Below are 22,520 nucleotides of genomic sequence, written 5' to 3' on the forward strand. Positions count from 1 at the left end.
GTTTTTCAGGTTATCTTGTATTTAATTTAGCACCTCCCCTTTTTCCTGTGCATTTGAAAGGTAGTTTAAAAGTAAAACCTAACCAGGGTGCCTGGGTGGCTCAGTTTGTTAAGCATCCAACTTCAGCTCATGTCATGATCTCAGGGTTCATGGGTCCAAGCTTCAGATATTCTATGTTCCTCTCTCTCTGCCCCTCCCCGGCTCCCTCGTCCCCCTCAAAAATAAATAAACATAAAAAAATAAAATAAAAAAGAAAAGTAAAAACTAACCATATGGAGGCCATAAAGGGAATCTCAACAAATCTTCAAAGATTGAAAACATACAGTATATGTAACCTGACAGCGTAGAAATAAATTCAGTAACAGAAAGATAAGTAGAAAATCCCCAAACTTGAAAGTGAAATAACATATTTGATACTTGGTAAACGTTTTTAAGGATTGGTAAAATCTAAAAAACTTTAGGGCAGAGTGGTCAAAAATGAAAGAGAGAAAATACAAATTACTAATAGCAGGAATGAAAAAGGACACATCACTATGAACCCTGACTAACCAATGGGTTGAGGAAGAAATCACAGCAGAAAATAAGAAATATTTTGAATTGAATGATATAGAAAAGATGAGATTTCAAACTTGTAAGGTAGAGTTAAAGCAGTTCTTAGAAGAAATAGCTTTAAGTAAATCTATTAGCAAAGAAGATTTTTAAAAATCCGTGCTTTAAGCTTATATTTTAAGAAGCTAGAGAAAGAAAACCGAACTAAACCTAAAATGAAAGGAGTAAAATAATGAATACAAGAGCAGAAATCAGTGAAATAGAAAACAACAGTAGAATCTAACGGTAGAATCAACAAAGCCAAAAATTGGTTCTTTTAAAAGATTAATAAATTTGATAAATCCCTAGCAAGACTGATGAAGAATAAAAGAGAGAAAACATAAATTGCCAATATTAGGATTGAGAGAGAACATTTCTGTTGATCTTGCAGATATTATTAATAATAATCTAAGAGGATATTATTAATAAACTAGATGATATAGACAAATTCCTTGAAACACTAAGAGCTAGATTAGATACCTAAGCCATTACTTGAAATTTACAGGTAGAACATTACTTACTAAAACTGAAAGCGTTCCAGTTCCTCCTTTACCACTCTGTTCTAGTTTTTTATTTAATAGTAAATATTTATACATGTACTTACTGTAATGATCCCAGTATGCTTAAGTCCCAGTATTTTTTCTTTGTAGGCTTGTTATGCTGCCTCTGCGATTGGATATCTGACAGGCAGGTAAACTCAAGTCTATGTTTTATTTCTGTTTCTTTTAAAGGCTGTCTTAAACAGAGTTTCTTAAGAAATTACTTTGTGAATATAAAATGGCAAACTGAATTATATATGGAGATACTTTTTCCTTGAGTGTTCTGAAGTTAGAAAGTCACATCTAGGGTAAAGCATTCAAATTAAATTTTTAAAAAAGTTGAGGCAGGTCATTCCATTTCAGAATTACTTTCTGTCAGATATCAATTGACATATTTATCTATTAAAATTTTTTAAAGATATTTTTCCACATAAAAATGTACTCCACGTCAAAAATTTGCTTTTGTATACAGTTAAATCAATGGGGGCCAAATATAACCTCTTTAAAACATGAAGAGGTTCAAAATATGAAGAAGTTAGTGAAATATAGTGTGAAGATGATGGGTCTCTTCTTTCTTGCAGGAAGACTGATACAATCTTTCTTTTGTTTCTTTTATAATTCACAAAATATTCTAATAATTACTTTACCAATTGTAGTAAAGACCTGAATGTCGTTCCTTTGAAGTCCAAGAAAGTTGCCATGTTTCCCCCTAAAGTGATATAATCACCTGTTCCACTTGACCTGCTTTTAATAAAATAAATTCTGTTTTGCTTCTAGGCCTGGCGTATGCCTTGTTGTTTCTGGCCCAGGTCTCATCCATGCTTTGGGTGGTATGGCAAATGCAAACATGAACTGTTGGTAATTAAATTGCTGTTACTGAAAACATTTTCTTAAATGTCAGTGTGTGATTTTACCTACTGGAACAACCAGTGATCTAGCGTGAGAAGACCTGGAATCAGGTGCTTGAGGGAATGGCTTGGTAAAAAATTAAATTAAGAATAGTATTAGGAAGAACAACAAAAAAATATCAGTAATCTTACTTAGAGGTAAACACATTTTTGAGTTTTTGGAAAACTTATGTGTAGAAGCATATGGAAATACACATATGCTTAATTCATTAAGTCTCCCTTGTGTATAAACCTTCTTTCAAGTAACATCTTCCTTCATTAAGATATAAACATTTCTAGGGGTGCCTGGCTGGTTTAGTTGGTAAAGCATGGGACTCTTAATCTCAGGGTCATAAGTTCAAGCCCTACATTGGGCATGGAGCCTACTAAAAAATAAAAAAGATATAAGTGTTTCTTTAAAAATTTTTTTTTAATGTTTTTATTTATTTTTGAGACAGAGACAGAGCATGAGCAGGGGAGAGGCAGAGAGAGAGGGAGACACAGAATCTGAAGCAGGCTCCAGGCTCTGAGCTGTCAGCACAGAGCCCGACATGGGGCTCGAACTCACGGACTGTGAGATCGTGACCCGAGCTGAAGTCAGACGCTTAACCGACTGAGCCACCCAGGTGTCCCAAGATATGTGTTTCTAAACGTATGTGTAGAAGCATATGGTGATAGCTCTGTGTTTAACTCATAGAAACTAGACAGTGTATAACATGTCATTCATATTCATCTTTCATTAAGATAGAAGTGTTTATAAACTTACGTGTAGAAGCTTGTGGGAACAGGCTTACGCTTAACTCATTAAAACTATACTGTATATAAACCTTAAAAAAAAACCAACACGTTTTGGAGTGTGTGTGTATATGTATGTGTATGTGTCTCTCTATATATGTGAATGTGTGTGCAGTTCTCTTTAAGTGCAGAATTATTTTTAAAACACCTCAGCTCAGAATGTAAGAATGTATCCAGTTCTTTATCTTGTTTTGCATAAGTAGCAAGACAATTGAAATTCTTAGATTTTTTGAGTTTGCTTTATAAGCTCTTTAGTACTTACTCTTTGACCTTGCACTTAACCCCATCTTTGGGGTTAACCAGTAAGGTCATGTTAAAAGGAGTTATGTTCTAGTCAATTCATAAAACATTTAATCTTCCTTCATACAAAGAAGTATCATCCTAGTATGAAGGAAGAGTAAATATTTAGATATTATTTATACCAACGTCCTAGTAGGAAGGACATTGTCCGCTTTCTTGCCAGATGCCTTCTTTCCTTTCTTCTTATAGTAGTTTAGAAGTAAAAACTAACCATGTGGAGGCCATAAAGGGAATCCCAACAAAACTCCAAAGATTGAAAATATACAGTATTTGTAACTTGCAGTTCTTAGAGGAAATGGTTTTAAATGAATCTGTTACTAAAGAAGATCAAAGATCTATGCTTTAGCCAATAAGATCATGTTAGAGGGGGTTATGTTCTAGTCAATTCATAAAATATTTAATCTTCTTTAATACTAGGAATATGAAAGAAGATTAAATATTTTAGTGTTATTTAGACTAATGTCCTAGTAAGAGGGCATTGTTCATTTTCTTGACATATGCCTTCTTTCTCCCTTCCTAGTCTTTCTCTTTCTTTACCTTCTTTAGGGCCTGACTTTGTTTTTCATAACTTTTAAGTTTGCCATAACTTTTCTTCTCCTTGAAGGATAAGATTGGATTATTGGTGTGGAGTTTCTTTCACTCCATCATTTCCAAATAGACTCACTTAGGAAGGTGTGAAAAACAATTGTTTCCTCCTCTTAATCCCAAGACTAATAATGGGAAGGGCATAAAAAGTTATTTTACATTATCACAGGTAGAGATTTAGCATCATATCCAGAAGGACTTGGGAAGAGGGAGGCATGGAGGAAAAGCATTTACTATAAATTTCAGATTTTTCTGAAATTAAGGAATTAAAGAAGGGTTCTCTCATATCCGGTTGCCTACTAAATATTTAGTTTGTTGAAATTTTCTCTGTCAACATACATTGCTGTTTACTTATTGGGCACTTTCCTCAGTATTTTACATGTCTATCTTATTTGTAATTCTCTTTTAAAACAACGAATTTTTCAGGCCCTTGATTGTGATTGGTGGTTCTTCTGAAAGAAGTCAGGAAACTATGGGAGCGTTCCAGGAGTTTCCCCAGGTATCCAACTCTAAAATTGTTATTACAGAGTTTAGTAGCATAAATCAATGCTATTAAGATTTAATGAGAAGAAAAAAAAAGATTTAACGAGAAAAAATAAAAACCTATCTGTAAAATAAACAATGACAATAAAATAGACATATTTGAGATAATTTAAAGGTGATTTTTCCTTAACTACAAGATAATCTCAGTGTGGATATTAAAGAAGCTCAGGCTCTGCCTGCTTAGGAGCAGTCTTCCAAGAAATACATCTTTTTTTTTTTTTTTCCTTAATGTTTATTTTTGAGACAGGGAGTGGGGGCAGAGAGAGAGGGAGACACAGAATCCAAAGCAGTCTCCAAGCTCTGAGCTGTCTGCACAGACACTTAACCGACTGAGCCACCCAAGCACCCTAAGAAATACATCTTTTTAACAGGCTTTTACACTCTGAAAATAAGTCTTAAAGATGCAGGAATAAAAATGGTGTAGGACAATGCCTCTCAAACTTTAAGGAAGTAAAAAATTGAGAGGAAAAATCCTACTTAAAATGACTATCAGGAAAAAATAAAATGACTGTCAGTAGACTCTGGACAAGTTCATTTTTATCTTAGAAAGCTGAGGAAAGAAAATATTTAAAAATTTCTAAAAACTTAAAAGAATTTGTCAACAAGATGGTATAGTGGGATTTTTTTTTTTTTTTTGCTTTTCTACATATTTAATACAGGTGCAACAGAGGTATTCATAAATAGATGCACAAAACAAAATGCTACAGGTTTAAGAATCATTGTAGAAACAAATAGGTGAGAGTGAATGATTAACTCTTAAGCATTTATTTACCCATTCATAGTACAAAGTTATGAGCAAAGTTAAAACCATTAGGCAGAGTCTACTGGTTAATCATAAGTCATTATGAGAACCTCAATATAAACATAGAATTTTATATATGGTTTAAATCATTGTAAAATTTTAGATCTTGGCATAGTTTGATGCAAAAGTTATATTTCTGTCCTCTTGAAAGGGAATTGAAGTTTTACTTCGTCAATGGCAAAGAATAACAATGGCTATTTAAAAGATGCTGATAGGGGCACCTGGGTGGCTCAGTTGGTTGAGCGTCTGACTTCGGCTCAGGTCATGATCTCACAGTCCATGAATTCAAACCTGCGTCAGGCTCTGTGCTGCCAGCTCAGAGCCTGGATCCTGTTTCAGATTCTGTGTCTCCCTCTCTCTCTGCCCCTCCCCTGCTCATGCTCTGTCTTTCTCTGTCTCAAAAATAAAAAAAAAAACAACATTTTAAAAAATTAAAATAAAAGATGCTGATATATTTGAGAAATAAGTAGAGCAGATAAGTTATTTAAAAGGAAATTTAAGATTGCTATAGAAACTTTATAGATGAAAAGAAAGCAGAGATAATGTCCATTGCAGATATTTTTTTCCTGAAAAGGAAGATGAAATAAGTTTATTAGATGAAATGAGAAATTTGAAGAGAAAGATCACTACATTTGATTTAAAATCTAAATACTGTTTTTGTGGAAATACTGCCATGACCAGGAAGAGACTGAAAATCTTAATTCCTTTGTGCTTGTGGGACTAAGACTACCAACTGTTCCATAGATTTCATACCAAAAAGTATCAAGAGACACCATTTCTATATAATGCCTCAGGGAACCTTAAACAGTGAAAAATTAACAATACTGAACTGCACATCCCAAACAGCATAGCAGTAAAATATGTAACAGGAAAATTGGCAGAAGCGTAAGGTTAGATTATCATTGTAACAACATGAAACAGATGAAGTTTTGTATTCCTGGCTATGTAATTTTTGGGTCCAAGATATGCTCATTTTAATTTTTAGTGGACATGATCAACTTCCCTTCTATTTAGACTTTCACCAGCAGCTTAGGAGAGTGCCTGTTTTCCTGTGTGGAGGTAGACGCTGAATATTATCAAACTCTTTCTTTTTTGCTAGTCTGAGAAGTGAAAATGATGTCTTGTTTTTTATTTACTGTCTGAATCATACTGAGACTTAAATTTGATTGTGCTTTGCATAGGCTTTACAGAAACAGCCCAAGTAATGTATTTTCTCCATCTTTTCTCTAAACATAATAGGAAGTAATGAGTTAACGTTTTGTCTTCCTTCAGAAGAGTAATATGATCTATAAGCTGAATTTTAAGGGATTTTCTTTCTGCATATAGGTTGAAGCTTGTAGATTATATAGCAAGTTCTCTGCCCGGCCAAGCAGCATAGAGACTATTCCCTCTATTATCGAGAAGGTAAAGTATTTAATTACAGGTCCTCCAAGTCAATTGGTTTTTCTCAGTTGCTCATACCTGTGTTATTTTTATTCTCAATAGAATGAGCAACAATTTAGTATATATTCAGGCAGTCAAAAATGATATAAAGAGCTATGTACATTTTAATTTTGCTGTCATTTAATCATAGACACAGAGATAAAATAAATAATTTTTGAAAAAAGTTTCTCCTTAAGTTTTTTAAATTATTATTTTTTAATTACAGAAAAGTAAAAAGAAAGATAAAAGGAGATCCTGAGTTCCCTTTCTGTCATGCTTTTCCAAAAGATTATGTTTGAAAATTATACTAATGTATATAAAACTGTGTCTTAGTTGATTAAACAGCGTATTATAAAGTAATTTTAGTTGGCCAACATTGGTATGTGGAGTTATGTTTGAGCTGTTTCAAAACCATGTGATACATATTACAACATCACAGTTGGCCAAGTCTTTAGGATTAGGAAGCAGGGAAAAGTACATGTTACAGAGTAAAGACTTGGCAGGCAGAGCTTGGTGGGTAATTTCTAAGACCAATGCGTGCTACAACATGAATTTTAAAACCTTTGGCGAGCATTTTCTTTCATATCTCTCCCCTTTAAAAAAATACTTTTAAAATATATATTTCAATAGAGGGCATTTCAGTTTTAGTTAAAATTGTTTATTTCTCCAGCTAAGGATGTCCAGAAAAATTAAAATCGTATTCCTTTCACAATTTTAATGATCTTTGAGTGAATTATGTATTTCAGTTATGTAATGAGAGTTTTAAAATATTTTCTTCTATTTGTAATAAATTTAGGCAGTGAGAAGCAGCATTTATGGTCGTCCAGGTGCTTGTTATGTTGACATACCTGCAGATTTTGTGAACTTGCAGGTGAATGTGAATTCTGTAAGGTAAGGAATAGTTACACTGGAGTTCTTTCTTAATTGTGTTATTATAATGTTTAACTTTTTCACAGATTACTTAGCAGTTTATAAATTAATCTTCATTTGTCTTAACTTTTGACAATTTAATAATTAAACTAAATCCTGGCCAAAGGCCTGGAGCTTTCTGAGCACTCATTTTAAATTATTCTTCTAATAGCTATAAATAATACATCACCATCAATGTAGTAGGGGTTATATAGAGTCTTCATAGTGTAAACCAAGAGATCAGGCGACTGTTGAAAAATTCTTTAGGACTCGGCATAAAAAACTTTAGTCTTTCTGTCTGTCTCTGTGATTTAAAAATATTCCAACTCAGGTGTTACTGTGATTTGCCATGTTCCCTTCTTCCTTAAATAAACACTGGGTGAATAAAGAGTATAAGAAACATTTTTCACTGGGATCAAAGTCACCTCAGATAAGGATGGATACTTAGGTTAATGCATCACTCTGGGTACCATTTAGTATATTCTTGCTGTTGTGGACCCAGTGGTTCTCCAGTGACTACAGAGAGACGGTGTGTATTTCTGTGTATTCAGTATACCAAGGAGTTGCTTCTCTTGGTGTGAGAGTCATCTACTCTGCATAATACCTGAACATGATAAATGCATTATTGAGCGGAGGGAAGGCAGAGATAAGTCTCTGGTAAGTTAACTCTGTAAGCCTTCTTTAAAATTTTTGTAAAGGTTGAATGTCTTTTTTGTATTATATGTTCAAATTTTGTACAGTGTGCAATGTTTATTCAAATAAATGAAAACACTGAGGATTTGGTGTCTAGAAATACTTAACTATAATTTAAATTTCTATGCTAACTATACTTAATATTTCTTTTCTAAGGCATGTTGTATACTAAAATATTGACTCTCCCAGTGAATGGAAATACAGTGAGGTAGTTAAAAGCATGGGCTTTGGAGACAGAATGACCTAGTTCAATCCAGTCTCTGCCACATACCATCTGGGGACGCTGGGCAAATTACTTTGAGTTTTTCCCCCAGTGGTGATATGGAAATAAAATGCCTAACCTCATTGTTTTGAAAATTAAATGAGACTAAATGACACATAGTATTAAACACTGGCTTTTAGTATGTTTTTACTATTATTACAACAAGAACTATTACTACAATGTAAAACCATTGATTCAAATTTCCTGTCAATGAATTACTCACTTGATTGGTTTTAGATGGTATTAGGCAATAACTTAATTTACTAGGTGTGATAGGGACATTATGGTTATATAGGAGAAAGTCTTTATATTTTAGAGCTGCATGGAAAAGCTTTTAATTGCCTATAATTCTCTTTAAAATGGTTCAGGAATGGGGCGCCTGGGTGGCTCAGTCGGTTGAGCAACTTCGGCTGAGGTCATGATCTCACGGTTCATGAGTTCGAGCCCTGTGTCGGGCTCTATACTGTCAGCTCGGAGCCTGGAGCCTGCTTCAGATTCTGTGTCTCCCTCTCTCTCTGCCCTTCCCCTGCTCGCACTCTGTCTGTCTCTCTCTCTCAAAAATAAATAAAACATTAAAAAACTAAAAAAAAATAAAATGGTTCAGGAAACAAATTTATGTACATATTTGTGTGCGTACGTGTGAAGCAAATGTGGTAAAATGATATTAAGTTGTTGAATATATCAGGTGGATATATGGAGTTTATTGTACCGCTTTTTTTCTACCTTTTTATATATTTGTTATTTTCACAGTTAAAAGTTTAAAACTTGCCTCTTTTAATGAACAGAGCTCTTCACTTCCAGGTACATGGAGTGTTGCACGCCACCTCCTGTTAGTATGGCAGAGACCTCCGCTATATGTATGGCAGCAACTGTTATTAGAAATGCCAAGAAGCCCCTTCTTATCATCGGGAAAGGTAGCATTTATTGGAACTCTAAACTTTGCCCAGCTGTCAAAAGAATGTTGATTCTGTTTAGAAATTGTCTTCATTACTTATTAACATATCTAATATTCAAAATTGGAGTATGAGTTCTTTTCATTTAGCATTATTTATTAATTTTGAAATCACAGAATTATTCTAGAATGCCCAGAGATCTTACCCTTTTAAGGGAATATCTATTCTATTTCTTCAGTTCTATGCATGAATTGTGGTTTCTTCCACTATAAAAATAATGTGATCATTATTAAAAATGTTGGAAAATCCAGAAGATTAGAAAGAAGAAATCCCTTCTTCCAAAGACAACTATCTTAAACATTCATTTTTGTGTGTATATTTTGTATATTGTGATCACACCATATAGACTGTTTTAGTTATATTGGTTATTTCATTTAATATTATAACAACATTTCTTCAGTCTTAAATTTTTTTCCTAAGTATAATTTTAATGTCTGCTCATGTATATACTAATACTTCACTGGTAGATACTTAAATCTTTGCCATTTTTTTTGTTTGTTTAGTATAGTTGTGACAAACATGTTTGTGCTTAAAGCTTCTTCCATATATAGGCTTTAAGATAGATTCCCAGGAAGAAAATTTGAGAAGTTCTAAAAGCAATTTCATGTGAACTGTTTTAAGAATCACAGTGCCTGGAGCTTAACTGACTTGTCTAATATGTTTGCATTTCTTGTAGGTGCTGCTTATGCCCATGCAGAGATGGGTATCAGGAAATTGGTGGAGCGGTGTAAGTTGCCGTTTTTGCCCACCCCCATGGGAAAGGGTGTTATCCCTGATAACCATCCGAACTGTGTGGCTGCTGCCAGATCCAGGTGCGTGGCATTCTAGAATTTGAGTACAATGGCCTGGCAGATTTTAAGCTAATTTAAATTATTTTGTGACTTTAATGAATCTAGGAGAAGTTCTGAAATGTAATTTTAAGCACACCTGTTTCTTTTTAGACTTTTCAGCACTTTAAAGATGTTGCCCACTGCCTTCTGACCCTCCTGGTTCTAGATGAGAAATCTGTAGTCGTTTGAATCCTTGTTCCCCTACATGTAGTATGTTCTCCTGTGCCTGCTTGCAGGATTTTTTCTTTATTTTTGGTTTTCAGCAGTTTGATTATATGTCTAGGCATGGTTTTCTTTCAGTTTATCCTTGTTCTGTAATCTTCAATCTGTAAATTAATGTCTTCCACCAAATTTGTAAAGTTTCTGACCACTATTTCTTAAATATTTTTTCTGTACCAATCTCTTTCTCCTTTCCTGGGATAATGCAAATTGTAGACATTCTGATACTGTCCCATTGGTCCCTAAATATCTGTTCAACTTTTTTTATCTTTAAAGTAGTTTATTAGAAATTTCTTATATGAAATGTTTTTTATTTTTATTTATTTTTAAATAAATTTTTTATTTTATTTACCTTTTAATTGAAATATCATTGCTATGCAATGTTGCATTTGTTTCAGGTATACAACATAGTGATTTGATAGCTCTATACATTATGCTGTGTTCTCCATTCAGTTCTTTTCAATGCTTTTGTCTCTTTTATATTTTATATTTCTCTTTTGAGAGCTTCTATCTTCCCATTTATTTGAAGAGTATTTTTGTTCACTTTATGGAGCATATTATAATAGCTGTTTTAATGTCCTTGTTTACTCATTATCTGAGTCATCAGAGAATGGGTGTCTTTTCATTTCTTTTGAGAATTGGTCAAATTTTTCTGGTTCTTTCATATATTGAGTATTTTTGGAATGTATCCTAGATTTTAAGTATTACGTTACAAGATTCTAGGTCCTATTTACATCCTCTGTTGAATGTTGATTTTGTTTGTTTTAGCAAGCAGTTAGTCTGGTTAGGTTCAGACTGCAAGGTCTTACTAGAGGGGCAGTAGCTCCAGAGTCAGTTGAGTTTCAAAGCCTTTGCTGTGTTTGTCCACACATGCAAAGCCCAAGGGTGAACCCCAGTCGTGTGCCAGTTCCTCTCCAGAACTAGGGATTTCTTTTCCCCAGAGTGACACTCTGTAGGACACCCCCTGCCCTTTCCAGGAGTCCCTTGCTGCTGCCTGATAGTACTGCACAAACAGAGCTGCCTTTGGGGCAAAGTAACAGAAAGAAAGAAAGATAAAAAGTAAGGGGGATTGTCCCCATACTCTTTACAGTCCGAAGGGGCCCCTTTCCTGGTTCTTCTTGCCTGAATAATGAAGTCTCTCAGAATGTTAGCTGCTGGGGATCTACCATGATACAGCTGTGCAGGAGGGCCGCTCCCAGAGCATGGCTGTGAGAGCAAAAAAGGAGAAAGAAAAAAATCTGAACTTCTCCCCGTCGTGCTCCTCCCTGGCTTTCAGGGTCCCTTTGTTTGATCACCTGTCCAAAAAAACAACGTTTCTCCCCACGTTTTTGTTACCCTCCAGTTCTATAACCAGCACCGCCCTGAGTCAAAGCTACAAAGTAAAAGAGAGGGAAATAAACCTTAGAAACTCACCCCTTGTGTGAGTCACTTCTTTGACTCCTTTCCCCCACCCATCTACTGTTGGTTACTTTTCAGAATCCTCAGGCAGTTACTTTTTATATTTTGCTCCCAGTTTTCCATTGTGATTAGAGAGCTAGGCTACAGTGGGCTTACCCAGTCTTGGCTGGCACTAGAAGTCTCTCCTTTTTAGATTTTTAAAACATACATTTGATAAACTATACATTTTTCTTTTAATTTCTTGAAATTTCTTTATTATGAAATATTCTAAATAATACAAATGAGAGGTCATTTAATTAACACTTATATAACTGCCACTCAGCTTTATTAAATATAATGTAATCTATTAAGTAATATGTAATATTAAGTAATCAAGTAATATGTCATTGCTTTGGTTTTTTGTTTTTTTGTTTTTTTTAGGAAAGAAAAAAATTACAGATTCATTTGTAGTCCTCTGAATAGCTTTTCTGATCTCATTCCTTCCTCCCTGCACAGAGTTCACCATGGTTATGCATTTGGTGCTTTTCATAATCTCATGCACACACTAAAATTAACATTGAGGGTTTTTAGAATGTAATTTTTGCTCATTTAATGCTATCTTAAATAGATTATACCTTAATCTATACAAGTATAGACTATACCTTTACTTTTTTTTCATATTGGTATACATTGTACAGTAAGCAAATTCTTACCCTGTTAAGGTTTTAGTGTGTGCATGTGTATATTTATATATTTGTATTTTAACTTGGCTTGAGCTGAAGTTTATCTTCATTCCATCAGAAGTTTAAGAAGGTAATATTAAACACATGGAACATTCTCCAGAATAGATCACATACTGGGACACAAATCAGCCCTTGACAAGTACGAAAGACTTAGATCATACCATGCATATTTTCAGACCACAATGCTATGAAACCCAAAATCAACCACAAGAAAAAATTTGGAATGACCACAAATACTTGGAGATTAAAGAACATCCTACTAAATAATGAATGAGTTAACCAAGAAATTAAAGAGGAAATTAAAAAGTGCATGGAAGCCAATGAAAATGATAACATGACAGCCCAAAACATGCAGCAAAAGCCATCATAAGAGGGAAGTATGTAGCAATGCAGGCTTTCCTAAAGAAGGAAGAAAGGTCTCAGATACACAACCTAAACTTATACCTTAAAGAGCTGGAAAAAGAACAGCAAATCCCCAAAACCACCAGAAGATGGGAAATAATAAAGATTAGAGCAGAAATCAATGCTATTGAAATTTATTTTTAATATGAAATTTATTGTCAAATTGGTTTCCATACAACACCCAGTGCTCATCCCAAAAGGTGCCCTCCTCAATCCCCATCACCCACCCTCCCTCCCCCATCAACCCTCAGCTTGTTCTCAGTTTTTAAGAGTCTCGTATGCTTTGGCTCTCTCAGTCTCTAACCTCTTTTTTTTTTTTCTTCCCCTCCCCATGGACTCAATGCTATTGAAATTTAAAAAACAAACAGTAGAACAGATCAGTGAAACCAGGAGCTGGTTCTTTGAAGGAATTAACAAAACTGATAAACCTTTAGCCAGATTGGTCAAAAAGAAAAAGGAGAAGAGCCAAATAAATAAAATCCAGAATGAAAGAGGAGAGATCACAGCCAACACTGCAGAAATACAAACAATAATAAGAGAATATTGTGAGTAATTATATGCCAATAAATTAGGCAATCTGGAAGAAATGGAAAAATTCCTAGAAAAATATAAACTACCAAAACTGAAACAGGAAGAAATAGAGAATTTAAACAGACCCATAGCCACTAAAGAAATTGAATCAGTAATCAAAAATCTCCCAAAAAACAAGAGTCCAGGGCTGGATGGCTTTCCAGGGGAATTCTACCAAACGTTTATTTTTTTTTTTTAATTTTTTTTTAACGTTTATTTATTTTTTTATTTTTTTAATTTTTTTTTCAACATTTATTTATTTTTGGGACAGAGAGAGACAGAGCATGAACGGGGGAGGGGCAGAGAGAGAGGGAGACACAGAATCGGAAACAGGCTCCAGGCTCTGAGCCATCAGCCCAGAGCCTGACGCGGGGCTCGAACCCACAGACCGCGAGATTGTGACCTGGCTGAAGTCGGACGCTTAACCGACTGCGCCACCCAGGCGCCCCAGCGTTTATTTATTTTTGAGACAGAGAGAGACAGAGCATGAACAGGGGAGGAGCAGAGAGAGAGGGAGACACAGAATCTGAAACAGGCTCCAGGCTCTGAGCTGTCAGCACAGAGCCCGACGCGGGGCTCGAACTCACGGACCATGAGATTGTGACCTGAGCCGAAGTCGGACGCTTAACCGACCAAGCCACCCAGGCGCCCCTCTACCAAACATTTAAAGAAGAGTTAACACCTATTCTTTCGAAGCTGTTCTAAAAAACAGAAATGGAAGGAAAACTTCCAAACTCATTCTACGAGGCCAGCATTATCTTGATTCCAAAACCAGACAAAGACCCCACTAAAAAGGAGAACTACAGACCAATTTCCCTGATGAACATGGATGCAAAAATTCTCAACAAAATACTAGCCAACCGGATCCAACAGTGCATTAAAAGAATTATTCGCCATGATCAAGTGGGATTTATACCTGGGATGCAGGGCTGGTTCAATAACTGCAAATCAATCAGTGTGATACATCACATTAATAAAAGAAAGGACAAGAACCGCATGATCCTCTCAATAGATGCAGAGAAAGCATTTGACAAAATACAGCATCCTTTCTTGATAAAACCCCTCAAGAAAGTAGGGATAGAAAGAGCATACCTCAAGATCATAAAAGCCTTATATGAAAGACCTGCCACTAATATCATCCTCCTCAATGGGAAAGAGCTGAGACCTTTTCCCCTTACGTCAGGAACACGACAAGGATGTCCACTCTCACCACTGTTATTCAACATACTGTTGGAAGTCCTAGCCTCAGCAATCAGACAACACAAAGAAATAAAAGGCATCCAGATCCACAAGGAGAAAGTCAAACTTTCACTCTTCGCAGATGACATGATACTCTATGTGGGAATCCCAAAAGATTCCACCAAAAAACTGCTAGAACTGATCCGTGAATTCAGCAAAGTCGCAGGATATAAAACCAGTGCACAGAAATCGGTTGTATTTCTATTCTATACACCAATAATGAAGCAGCAGAAAGAGAGATCAAGGAATTGATCCCATTTACAATTGCACCAAAACCCATAAAATACCTAGGAATAAACCTAACCAAAGAAGTGAAAAATGTATGCGCTGAAAACTATAGAAAGCTTATGAAAGAAAATGAAGACACACACAAAAAAATGGAAAAATATTCCATGCTCCTGCATTGGAAGAACAAATATTGTTAAAATGTCGATACTATCCAAAGCAATCTACATATTCGGTGCATCCCTATCAGAATAACACCAGTATTCTTCACAGAGCTAGAACAGACAATCCTAGAAATTTGTATGGAACCAGAAAAGACCCCGAATGGCCAAAACAGTCCTGAAAAAGAAAACCAAAGCTGGAGGCATCACAATTCTGGACTTCAGGACTTCCATACTCTGGAAAACAGTGTGGAGGTTCCTCAAAAAATTAAAAATAGAACTACTCTACAACCCAGCAATAGCACTACTAGGAATTTATCCAAAGGATACAGGAGTGCTGATTCATAGGGGCACTTGTACCCCAATGTTTATAGCAGCACTTTCAACAATAGCCAAATCATGGAAAGAGCCCAAATATCCATCAACTGCTGAATGGATAAAGAAGACGTGGTTTATATATACAATGGAATACTACTTGGCAATGAGAAAGAATGAAATCCTGCCGTTTGCAACAACATGGATGGAACTGGAGGGTATTATGCTAAGTGAACTAAGTCAGAAAAAGATCTCCTATGTTTTCATTCATATGTGGAACTTGAGAAACTTAACAGAAGACCATGGAGGAAGGGAAGGGGGAAAATAGTTTCAAACAGAGAAGGAGGCAAACCCATAAGAGACTCTTAAATACAGAGAACAAACTGAGGGTTGATGGCGGAGGGGAGAGGGGAAAATGGGTGATGGGCATTGAGGAGGGCACTTCTTGGGATGAGTACTGGGTGTTGTATGTAAGCGATGAATCACGGGAATCTACCACTGAAACCAAGCTGTATGTTAGTTATGCTAGTTAACTTGACAATAAATTATATTAAATTAACAACAGAACTACCATATGACCCAGCAATTGCACTACTAGGTATTTATCCAAAGGATACAGGAGTGCTGTTTTGAAGGGGCACATGCACCTTAATGTTTATAGCAGAGCTATCGACAATAGCCAAAATGTGGAAAGAACCCAAATGTCCATTGATGGATAAAGAAGATGTGGTATATATATGCAATGGGATATTACTTGATCAAAAAGAATGAAATCTTGCCATTTGCAACATGGATGGAACTAGAGCGCATTATACTAAGTGAAATTAGTCAGAGAAAGACAAATATATGACTCGTGGAATTTAGGATACAAAACAGATGAACAGAAGGGAAGTGAAGCAAAAATAATATAAAAACAGGGAGGGGGACAAACCATAAGAGACTCAAAATCAGAGAACAAACAATGTTGCTGGAGGGTTGTGGTTGGGGGATAGGCTAAATGGGCAAGGGGCATTAGGGAGGACACTTGTTGAGATGAGCGCTGGGTGTTATATGTAGGGGATGAATCACTGGATTCTATTTCTGAAATCATTATTGCACTGTATGCTAACTAACTTGGATGTAAATTAAAAAAGAAAAAAAAAGAAGTAACAATGAAGAATATTTATCTTGAAAAAAGAAGTTAATAGTGTAAAAAAGATTCCAAGCAGTCATAAATAATCGAATCAATATTATCAAGTATCAATAAGCAAATCTATTCTTCTAACTGCAGTTTTTATCTTATTGCAGTTGTTAAATTGGGTCCCACAGGACCAATACAGTATATGAAAATGCTATTTCATGTATGATATCCTCACTGAAGAAGACAAAAGCAAAAGAATAGATCCCCTATAGAAAAATGTAGGATAAAAGGGAAACAGCCAAGAAGCAGAAAAATGAGAAGTGAAAAAAGAACCCCATAGCAATTATGATATAAATCCTTCTGTAGAAAGGTAGAAACATTATTGATTGGATCAATAAAAAGACAGTTACATATAAGAACATCTGAAGCAAATGATACAGCATAAAGTAAGCAAAGGTGTATGAGGTAAGAACAAAGCAAAGATGACTTAATATCAGTGTGCATGTCAAAGTAAAAATTATTTTTAAAAAATTCGTTGTATTGACAAGGATATTAAGATATATAAAATAAAACTATTAATACATTTGGTAAATTTTTTGAAAGCATTTTGGGAGTATGAATCAATCGTCTTACAAATACCTGCTTCTAGGAATCAGTATGAAACATGCATTAGATGTTCAAGTGTAGGGGCGCCTGTGTGGCTCAATCAGTTAGACATCCGACTCTTGATAACGGCTCAGCCTCAGGCGCCACTGAGCGTGGAGCCTGCTTGGGGTTCTCTCTCCTCTCCCTCTCTCCCCCTCCCCTGCTCACTTTCTCTCAAAATAAGTAAACATAAAAAAAAGATTTAAGCATAAAGATGTGCAACCCAGTACTATTAATAACAGATTATCCAGTAATTAAAAGATTTAATAAATTTGGTATACGTGTTCTGCAAAATATGCAACCTTTCAAAATTGTATTTAAGGGGTGCCTGGCTGGCTCAGTCAGAAGAGCATGCAACTTGATCTCAGGGTTGTGCGTTCAAGACCTACGTTGGGTATAGAGATTACTAAAAAAATATAAATAGAGCATAAAAATGATAAAAATTTTAAGAACCTAATGATAAGGAAAATGTAATAATAAGCAAAAGTGCATGAGACAGTATTATAGCATATAAGCTCAACTATGTAAAAATATGCTTGCATAGAAAGAAGACTAGAGATGAAAATATACCAGACTACTGACAATAGCTTAAAAGTTGATAGTATTACTGCATGAGGTTTTTTTTCTTTATGCTGTTTCTATTCTTCCACATTATCTACAGTAGACTTATAATAATTTTTCTAATGATAAACAATAATAAACAATGAAATAGGTATAGTCTTATAATATTTTTCTACTTATTTTACCTTGTAGATTACTATTTAAATAGAATGGCTTCATAAATTATTTTGGTTTGAAAGATCAAATTTACTCTAGAAGCTGATTCTGAAAACTAAAATAAAATAACCTCCAAATCATTTGAACTTTTATAAATATTTAAAAAATGATTTTAGAATAATTCAAATAAGAAATAATAGATACATACTTTTTGTATTAAACAGATTTTTCTTTTTAATAGGGCTTTGCAATTTGCTGATGTAATTGTGTTATTTGGTGCCCGATTAAATTGGATTTTGCATTTTGGACTGCCTCCAAGATACCAGCCAGATGTGAAGTTTATCCAGGTACTCAGAGTGCCGAGATTTAAAACCAGAGCTATCTGTGACTTATTGTCCTCAGCTATTGTCAGCTCCGCTTTCTTCTTGGCTTTTGTAGGTTTTTATCGTCTAACATAATTACAGGTACCAAAGTAAGCTGCCTTTTCAAGCCTATGAAACATAATGTGCCACTTTACTTCTAACCAGAAAACCTTTCAAAACCAAGTTTTAAATAGTTTGAAAAGCATAATTTGCCTCTTCTTCATAGTTCAAGTATATATAAAGGCAGACAGAAGGGGTTTGAGTACAATGGTAGATTAGAACAAAACATTCAGCATTGTTAGAGATTGAGTTTTCTTTTTATTTTATTTATTTATTTTTTTTTTTTTTTCAATGTTTATTTATTTTTGGGACAGAGAGAGACAGAGCATGAACGGGGGAGGGGCAGAGAGAGAGGGAGACACAGAATCGGAAACAGGCTCCAGGCTCTGAGCCATCAGCCCAGAGCCTGACGCGGGGCTCGAACTCACGGACCGCGAGATCGTGACCTGGCTGAAGTCGGACGCTTAACCGACTGCGCCACCCAGGCGCCCCTTATTTTATTTATTTATTTTTTATTTTTTTTTTTTTTAAATTTTTTTTTTTTTTCCACGCCTATTTATTTTTGGGACAGAGAGAGACAGAGCATGAACGGGGGAGGGGCAGAGAGAGAGGGAGACACAGAATCGGAAACAGGCTCCAGGCTCTGAGCCATCAGCCCAGAGCCCGACGCGGGGCTCGAACTCCCGGACCGTGAGATCGTGACCTGGCTGAAGTCGGACGCTTAACCGACTGCGCCACCCAGGCGCCCCATTTTATTTATTTTTTAAAAAGATTTAGGGGGTTATTTTTCTCTTACATAACGTGAAGTGCAGAAGTAGGTGGTTCATGGCTAGAATGCAGACTTTCAATGTCATCAGGGATTCTGGCTTTTTCTATCTTTCTTCTCCATCCTTAGTGCCTGGTTTCCACCCATCAAGGTTGCATCATCCAAAATGGCTGCTGGAGTGCCAACCATCAGGTTATGATTCCGGGCAGGAAATAGGACGATTTGGGAAAGGGGGGATATGGTAGTTTTATTAATAGGGCCAACTCTTGAAGCCCCACCCTACAACTTTTGCTTATGTCTCACTGCCCACTCTGGATGAAGGGAACTAGGAAACAGTCTTCAAGGGGTATTCCTAAGGAAGGAGGGAAGATTAGATAGCAGCTATCAGGCCCTGCCACAAATGCAGATATGCGCTAACAAGACATTAATGAGCAAGCTTCCATGTGTCCATGAGTTGTTTTTTTAGATGCCAAATCTTTCTCTTTAAGATTTTTTTAAAAAGTTATTTCTACACACAACATAGGGTTGAACCCACAACCCCAAGATCGAGATTCATACGCTCCACTGACTGAGCTAGCCAGGCACCCAAGATGCCAAATCTTTCCAACACCCTTTGATTAGGAATCTCTAAATGCTTTTACCTGTCACTGAATAGTGGAATATATACTCTGACCTCACTCTGATGATTCATGTATCATTATGATCCTCTTTCTAAGCCAGTTTCCTTATTGGTGTGGAAAGTACTGCCTATATAGTACAACGTGAATCTGTTTGTCCTCCAGAGATTGTGTATGGTGTTTGATGACCCAGCTACAATTGCTATCTTCTCCCTGTTTACTTTTTAAGGAGTCAACTTCTAATAGTCCCATTCCCCCCTGGGGCTATGGGAGAACTAACACTGCAAATAAGCAAGACTGGGGTTTCCCTGGAAGATGCTGCTGCCTCTTGATTATATCTCTTGAGTACAGAATACAGTGCATCCCCTTTAGGGTGGCTAAATTACAACTCCTTGCACAGCTATTTTCACTTGCCCATGGCCATTCAGAAATGGGGCCTCTGGGTAAGTGGAAAGTAATCATGCTATACCCTAGGGAGTAGTAGTTCTCAAAGTGTGGTCCCCGGACCAACAGCATCAGCATCACCTGGGAAACCTGTTAGAAAACCACATTTTGGGGCCTCATTCAGAGCTGCTGAAACTCTGAAGTAGACTCTTGCAGTCTGTGGTTTAACAAGGCTACCAGGTGATTCTGATAGTTCACATTTGAGAGCTGCTCTAAGTAGGGAACTACAGTATAATTAAACAAAACCTTATTATTGATGAAATTCAAAACTATCATTGATCAAGTCAGATGGATTCCTGTGGGTATAATAGAACAATACCCAAATCTACAGAGTAGACATTAAAATGAAGGAAGATGATGAGGTTTCTGTACTTGCTGTGATACTTACAGTTCTATGGATTTTTACTTTTATTAGGAAATATCTTGGATATAAAATCATCTTTATCATTTGTTACATATACACAGTTCATTTATTCAGTATTACTTGACTTCTTTTTTATTTTTATTAACAAACATCTTTTTTAATATTTATTTTTGAGAGAGAGAGACAGCATGAGCAGGGGAGGGGCAGAGAGAGAGGGAGACACAGAATCTGAAGCAGGCTCCAGGCTCTGAGCTGTCAGCACAGAGCGCGATCCAGGGCTCGATCCAGGGCTCGATCTCATGAACGGCGAGATCGTGACCTAAGCTGAAGTCAGACGCTTAACCAACTGAGCCACCCAGGCGCCCCAGTGTTAATTGACTTCTTAAAGATTTTTAAGAATAAGCATGGCTTGTTCTTAAGCTTTATCTCTTTTAGGTTGATATCTGTGCAGAAGAATTGGGGAATAATGTAAAGCCTGCTGTGACTTTGCTAGGAGACATAAATGCTGTCACTAAACAGGTAAGAGCTTTTACGTAGGCTTTAATTTATATGGATTGGTCTTTAAGCAATAGTCTGTTGTTAAAAATGTCTCAGCCTTGATTCACTTGATGACAGGCTTATTAATATCTATTTTAAGCAAAATTTATGATGGAAAGCTAGTCTTGAAAAGAACTCTGGAACTCAGTAAATCCAACTCCTTATATATAAATCATTTTTAAGCAAGTAAGTTGATCATTTTGGAAGGCGATGAAGACTTAAAGGCAGTCAGTAGGCAAACAGTGATATACTAAATAGGATTCAGCTCTCTGAAAAATTATAATACAGCTTCCAGAGTAACTGAACTTACAGCCAAGAAATGTCTTAATGTACTGGAAAAACCTAACTTAGTATTTCATTAGGCAATAAAGAGATTTTTTTACTCTTCAAATGGTACTCATTATTTGTATGTAATTTATACAGTTCACTATATCAGGAGATAAAGTATAGTGACATCTTTCACTTGATATTGGATACAAATTGGTGTTGTTATCATGACTACATAATATTAGGAAGCAATCCCCAATCACATATTAGAACATTCTGGAACATTTGGTTTGTATCTCTGAAGTCCCTGGATATTTGGGGCTCTTGTCCTTTCTGCAAGGATTCTACGGTGGGGGTGATTTTCTTTCTAGTGTCAAAAGCTGAGGAGGACATAAAAGCCCCTGCCTGTGAGGTGAGGTAGCATTTCCCTTGTGTTCTGTGGAAATCCCATTTGGCAGAAGTCCACACTGACCCAAACGAACGCTTTCCGTGTTGCCCCAGTTGTTAGCTGCCTAGAGTGCAGACAGTAGGAGTGATGAGAAGGGCAGGATAGCATAGCAGTATCATCTTCTTTAACAAGATATTGTTGTGTTAATATGACATAAGCTTATTTTCAAAAAGTAAAAGTGTGGTTTTTTAGCTTTTAGAACAATTTGATAAAACGCCATGGCAGTATCCTCCAGAGAGCAGCTGGTGGAAAACTCTGAGAGAAAAAATGAAGAGCAATGAAGCCGCATCCAAGGTAATACGAGACTCACAGAAATTTAGAAACACTTCAGGCCCATGGTTCCAGTAGATCTGTCATAACATGACCTACGCATTCCTAAATCACCACGCTATGTAAAATCATGGAGTAAAAACCGTGGGATTTATGGGGAAAAAGGTTTAGAGGCACAGCTGTCAACTTTGTGAAACATTAAGATAGGAACCTAATAAAAATGGTGGCAAAATTCTACACATGTTAAATGGTTAAGACATACATACTTCAATAAATATAGTACTTTTCCTTGAAAAAGACCTGAAGTCTCTTGTGGAAGTGGGCATTGGGAGGATCTCAGCTTGTGAGTTAGCGTGACATGGTGGAAGGAGGCTGATCTGACATTGGACAGAAAGTAATAAGAGCCCATGTGAATGGGTAGGGCTCACTGTCCTCAGTTTGACCTTGGCACCAAATCACAATTAAGAAATCTTTTGGAATCTTAAACTGGGGCATGTTTTTCTACCCTTAAGATATAAGTCCTTCAAGGCATGCATGTATAATA

At 36.0% G+C, this 22,520-nt stretch overlaps 1 protein-coding gene across 6 annotated transcripts in view; it reads left to right on the forward strand.

Moving 5' to 3' along the window:
• Positions 1–22,520, forward strand: part of HACL1 (2-hydroxyacyl-CoA lyase 1) — a 55,713-nt gene that overhangs the window by 4,632 nt on the left and 28,561 nt on the right. For 3 of the 6 annotated variants that reach the window (XR_006965624.1, XM_047098932.1, XM_047098929.1), the window contains exons 3-12: positions 1,239–1,279; positions 1,905–1,985; positions 4,121–4,193; positions 6,366–6,443; positions 7,258–7,352; positions 9,127–9,239; positions 9,955–10,090; positions 18,083–18,188; positions 20,890–20,973; positions 21,899–22,000. Coding sequence is in view for 5 of the 6 variants with exons in the window: in XM_047098932.1 (XP_046954888.1) it covers positions 1,239–1,279; positions 1,905–1,985; positions 4,121–4,193; positions 6,366–6,443; positions 7,258–7,352; positions 9,127–9,239; positions 9,955–10,090; positions 18,083–18,188; positions 20,890–20,973; positions 21,899–22,000 (909 nt within the window). In the remaining variant the exon portion in view is untranslated. The remainder of the gene's footprint in view (positions 1–1,238; positions 1,280–1,904; positions 1,986–4,120; positions 4,194–6,365; positions 6,444–7,257; positions 7,353–9,126; positions 9,240–9,954; positions 10,091–18,082; positions 18,189–20,889; positions 20,974–21,898; positions 22,001–22,520) is intronic. The other 3 variants (XM_047098930.1, XM_047098931.1, XM_047098933.1) reach the window with 3 other exon arrangements.

This window comes from Lynx rufus, unplaced genomic scaffold (assembly GCF_022079265.1).
Source record: "Lynx rufus isolate CCGP_SWC_20201006 ecotype Redwood Valley unplaced genomic scaffold, mLynRuf1.p SCAF_5, whole genome shotgun sequence".
Lineage (NCBI taxonomy): Eukaryota > Metazoa > Chordata > Mammalia > Carnivora > Felidae > Lynx > Lynx rufus.